Source organism: Chenopodium album, chromosome 2, assembly GCF_948465745.1.
Source record: "Chenopodium album chromosome 2, dcCheAlbu1.1, whole genome shotgun sequence".
Classification (NCBI taxonomy): domain Eukaryota; kingdom Viridiplantae; phylum Streptophyta; class Magnoliopsida; order Caryophyllales; family Amaranthaceae; genus Chenopodium; species Chenopodium album.
Genome location: NC_137835.1, coordinates 84,186,763 through 84,191,909, shown reverse-complemented (window position 1 = coordinate 84,191,909; position 5,147 = coordinate 84,186,763). Strand labels below are relative to the sequence as shown.

Below are 5,147 nucleotides of genomic sequence, written 5' to 3'. Positions count from 1 at the left end.
AGCTTGGTGTGCTGTCACACTATGAATGGTGTAATGTTGGTATAAATATGAATGTGAGAATCCTCCTAGGGCAGGACCAAGGAAATATTTCTGGTTGCACCGTTATTTTCACTGAATGATGAAATAAAGATTGAATCTTTCTTCATGGTATCAGAGCTCACCAGGTTATGGGACTGAAAAAAACGAAAAATTTAATCTTTCTTGAAAATTAAACAATCCAAGCCAAAACAAACACAAAAATGGGTGACAAACCAATAATACCTTATAGTGATCCTTACTACTTAGGTAGTTCTGATCATTCGACTAATGTTCTGGGTAGCATAATCTTCAATGGAAGCAACTACCTCAACTGGAGTAGAAGTGTAAAGATGGCTCTAGGGGCCAAGAACTAACTTGGATTCATCGATGGAAAGGTAAGAAAACCTTCTGCTAGTTCTGAAGATTTTAGCAAATGGATTAGGAATGATTATATGATAAGATGCTGGTTGTCTGCATCTGTTACACCTAAGATAGCAGAACAAATGTTAATATGTGAATCTGCTAAAGAATTTTGGGATGAATTACTGAAGAGATATGGTGAAACAAATGCACCAAAGTTGTATTTGTTAAAGAAGGAAGTGAATGGTTTGCAGCAAAATGAAATGAGTGTAGGAGATTACTATGGAAAACTTAGAAGCTATTGGGATGAGATAAGTAATCTTGAAGGATATCCTGAGTGTAGTTGTGGAGCCATGACAAAGTGCACTTGTAGTGTTCTAAAGAAACTGGTGGAAAGGGATGCAAAGAACAAGGTAATAGATTTCTTGATGGGTTTAAACGGAGTCTATGAAAATATGAAAGGAAATATCCTTGCTATGGATCCTCTGCCATCTGTAAACAAGGCATACCACATGATTCAACAGATTGAGAAACAGAAGGAGATTTCCAGCACAATGGAGTCAGGGGTGGAGTCTAGTGCAATGGCAGCAAGTAAACCCTTCAATGGAAGTTCTCAGCACAACAATCACAATGGTAAGGTGTAGACACCCATTTGTGTCTCCCCAAAACCAAACCCAGTGATGAGTACCTTTGACGTCGAATCATAATCGATTGAAGTGAAAGTGTGGAAAGTCTAGTGTTGCGGAAAGTTTTAATTTCTTTTCTCTTCTCTCTGTTTTTGAAAACTTATTTTAAGAAAACAGCCAATCCAGTTTGGTTGGTCCATGATATGGGTCCAATAGTAGTGTAGTTGGATGGGGCTTGCAAAGACCTTTCCAACGATATATTATAAGCCCAATTCCGATGAATATTGAGGAAGTTATGGCCAATTTACCAAACTGGGCCCGGTTTGAGCTTTATATACGGCCCAATGATCTTGGGGAGGGCCTAATATGATTTATCATTCCTAATGCAATTAGGAATGGTTTTAGTCTTCTAGAATCTTCTAGAAGGTTCTTTTCATTCCTAATTCAATTAGCATTGATAAATTGACTTTTGACTTTTCAGAGTTTTAATCAAAATCAAATAGCATTTTCGAGGAAATTATATGATTTTATCCTCTAGTACGGCATACTTATCTGATTTTCGAAAACGCGTTGAAAATAGGCTTGGTGCCTAACCCCAGGCCTGGCGCCTGGCGCCAGCTCTGTTTTTTGTGCGTCAGACTTTGTTTTATTTAATTTATTTTTTTGGCTGATTTTCTCTATAAATATCGTATTAAAAACTCCGTTTTCATTCACCAACTCTCATCAAGATTTTCTTGATTATTCTCTCTTTCCTCAATTCTTTCTTTCTTTCTCTAACTTTGCTTTTAATACAAAATTCCGCATTCACAAGATCTAGAAACACCTAGCCATATTCAAAGTTGTCTTCGCCCTAGACGTGAAAGGTTTAATTTCTGAGGGTTTGGTCCCAAATCTCTCTTTCAATTATTTAATTTAATTTGTTTTGATTATTATTTTCCTTGAAGTTACTAACGTGTGTATTTTGTTATTAGAAAGAGGTACGAGGCATCAAAGTAAGTGCTTTAATGGTTTAATTGATATTATGATGTAGAAATCATGTTTATATTGTTCTTATGATATTCCTAGTATCATGTCTAGGGTAACTTTAATATTAAATATGATTGCTATGATGCTTCCTATGTTCTTCCTAATATTTGTGATTGTTAGTATCATGTTAGGGCTAAATATTTGATTTTTATTGTTTAGTGACATGCTAGGGTTTGTTATTAATCTTGTTAGTATCATGCCTAGGATCTTGCTATTTTTATTATGCTTTAATATTAACATGAACATGATTATGATTATAATGACTATAATTTATGATGATGATTATTATTTTATTTATGACGATTATTATTATGAATATTATTATTATGATTATTTTGATGATTATAATTTTATTATTGTTATAATTTTATTGTCATGATATTTATTATTATTATGTTGCTTGATATTTATTGTTATTGCTTGATCACGCCTTTTATGCATGTTTAAAGGGAATTTGTACTTGTAATCACGCTTAATAAGATAATTAATAATCTTATTTAGGGTTAATTTGATTATAATTTCAAGTGATCGCCAATAATAGTTTATTTGTGCATTAAATTCAACCAACATAGATAAACAGGTTTAGGGTTAATCCTATTGATTGCATGTTAGTCAGAAAGCGCACATGAATACGATCAGAATAAAGTAGAGGCCTATTATTAGAGCAGGTTCAATCTCTTTTAGGTTGGATTTGTACCTTCATCCCCGAACCCTTATTTGGTTCTAGACCTTATGGAGTTGACGATCTCTTGGATCGTTAAGGGGTGTAACCTTCACCTCGTGAACGGTTTACAAGTTCCTAAAAAACTTGTTGGCGACTCTTTTGCTCTATCTTCTTCCCTTTTGGACGCCACCGTACTTTAGTGTATGATCACAGTGGGGTTCAAGCTAGTGTGATTAAAGCTTGAAATTATTCCCTACATAAGGGTAAAGGATTTCAGAAGAGAGAAACTAAATAAGAGAAGCAAAGGAAGTATTTTTGTGAACATTGCAAGATGAGAGGGCATATGAAAGAAGGATGCTTCAAACTACATGGGTATACAGACTGGTTCAAGAATCCCAGCAAAGGAAAGGGTACAGCAAGTCATGCTGCAAATGTAAGTGCAGCAAAAGAAGAAGAAATGCAAGATTCTCCCTTGGATGAAGGTGGAGGTTCAAAGGAGAAGATCAGTTCAGTTGTGCAGCAAGTTCTTAAGGCAATGAATGGAAAGCAACAAGATGAATCTGGTTCCTCTCATTTGAGCAATTTTGCAGGTATAATCTCTTCCTACAATGCTTGCTCTTATTATGAAATTTTTGGAAAAAAATCCTAGATTATAGATTCAGGAGCTTCAGATCACATGGCATGTAGTAAAGATCTTTTTAGTGAGATAAGGAGTTTAAAGAAGCCTGTATCTGTAGGACTTCCAGATGGAACCATAAAATCTGTGAAGGAAATGGGGAATGTAATCTTGAACCCTGGTATAACTTTGAGGAATGTATTGCACATACCTAAATTTAGACATAATCTGCTATCTGTGAGCAGACTAATGGAGCAAGCAAAGCTGAAAGTGATATTCACTAATAGTGAGTGTACTTTTCAGGACCCTTCTAGTGGGAAGGCTGTTGGAACAGGAAGAAAGATAGGTGGTCTTTACAAGCTATTGACTGAAGAAGAAAATGGAGAATGCAGAAGAGGAGAATTGCAAAAGGATAAAGGAGTTTTAGTGGAATGTAATAATTCTGTTTTGGACAGTAATACGAAACAACAATTGAACTTGATGCATCAAAGATTAGGACATGGATCCTTATCTAAGATGAAACATTTGCCATTTTGTGATTGTAAGAGTTTGAATGATTTCTTTTGTGATACCTGTTGTTTGGAAAAGCATCATAAACTTCCTTTTCCTATTAGTCATTCAATGGCAGAAAATGTGTTTGATTTATTACATATAGATTTGTGGGGAGCTTATAGAGTTCCAGCTTTGACAGGTGGAAGATATTTCTTGACAATTCTTGATGATCACTCAAGAGTTACCTGGACTCACTTGCTTCATAGTAAGGAGCAAGTGAAAGATATTCTAAGTGCTTTCTTTTCCTATGTAGAAAATCACTTCAAGACATCTGTGAAAGTTGTTAGAAGTGACAATGGAACAGAGATATTGCAATCAGAATGTTCTTCTATATTTGCAAAGAAAGGAATTGTACACCAGAGAAGTGTAGCAGGAAACCCCCAGCAAAATGGGAGAGTTGAAAGAAAGCATAGACACCTCATAGAAACAGCTAGAGCTATGAGGATACATGCTGGTTTGCCAAAGAAATTTTGGGCAGAATGTGTCCTTGCTGCAACTCATATCATTAACATGCTTCCTAATGCTATATTGAAGTGGAAAACACCATTTGAAAGACTTATGAAAAGAAAACCGGATTACAGCCGTTTGAGGATGATCGGTTGTCTTTGTTATGCAAGTAATTCACACAAAAAAGGTGATAAATTTGCATCAAAGGGAACCAGGTGTATCTTGCTGGGATATCCTAGCAATCAGAAGGGATATAGAGTGTATGATTTGGAAACTAACAAAATATTTGTTTGCAGGAATGTAATATTCAAAGAAAGAATTTTTCCTTTCAAACAGAACATCACTGAATATAATCAAAATCCAGTGAGTGTGCCTATTTCTCTCAGCAATGATGAAGAAGAGAATGGAAGAATTCAAGGAGATCAGAACGAGGTTGATGCACCTCAAATTGAAACTGAAGAACAAGAGGTTGAGCCTGATGATATTCTCCATCAAGAGCAGCAAGAAGGAGAGAATGTTCAATTACCTGAAGTAACTCAAGTGATGGGTAATGATGAACTGAAGAGATCAGACAGAAACAGGAGAATTCCAGAAAAATTCAAGGAATTCTTAATGGATGAGAAAAAGGCAAGAAAAGGAGAAGGAAAGGCAGAAAATATGACTGGAACCAATAGTGATGGCCAGTCTTGAAAATCATGAATATTATGATGAAGGATATGTAGCATCCTTGAACAATGTGATGAGTGTGAAAGAGCCAACAAGTTATAATGAAGCTTGTAAGGATTCTAAATGGATGGATGCAATGCAAGAAGAGATTGAAGCTCTAGAAAAGAATGAT

General features: G+C 35.4%; 1 protein-coding gene across 1 annotated transcript; it reads left to right on the top strand.

The window, feature by feature from the left end:
- The first annotated feature begins 239 nt into the window (after positions 1-239).
- Positions 240-1,022, top strand: LOC145578044 (uncharacterized). The gene is made up of 2 exons (XM_081635449.1): positions 240-362; positions 414-1,022. Exons 1-2 carry the CDS (start codon positions 240-242, stop codon positions 1,020-1,022), a joined length of 732 nt encoding a protein of 243 aa, XP_081491575.1.
- The last annotated feature ends 4,125 nt before the right edge of the window (positions 1,023-5,147 follow it).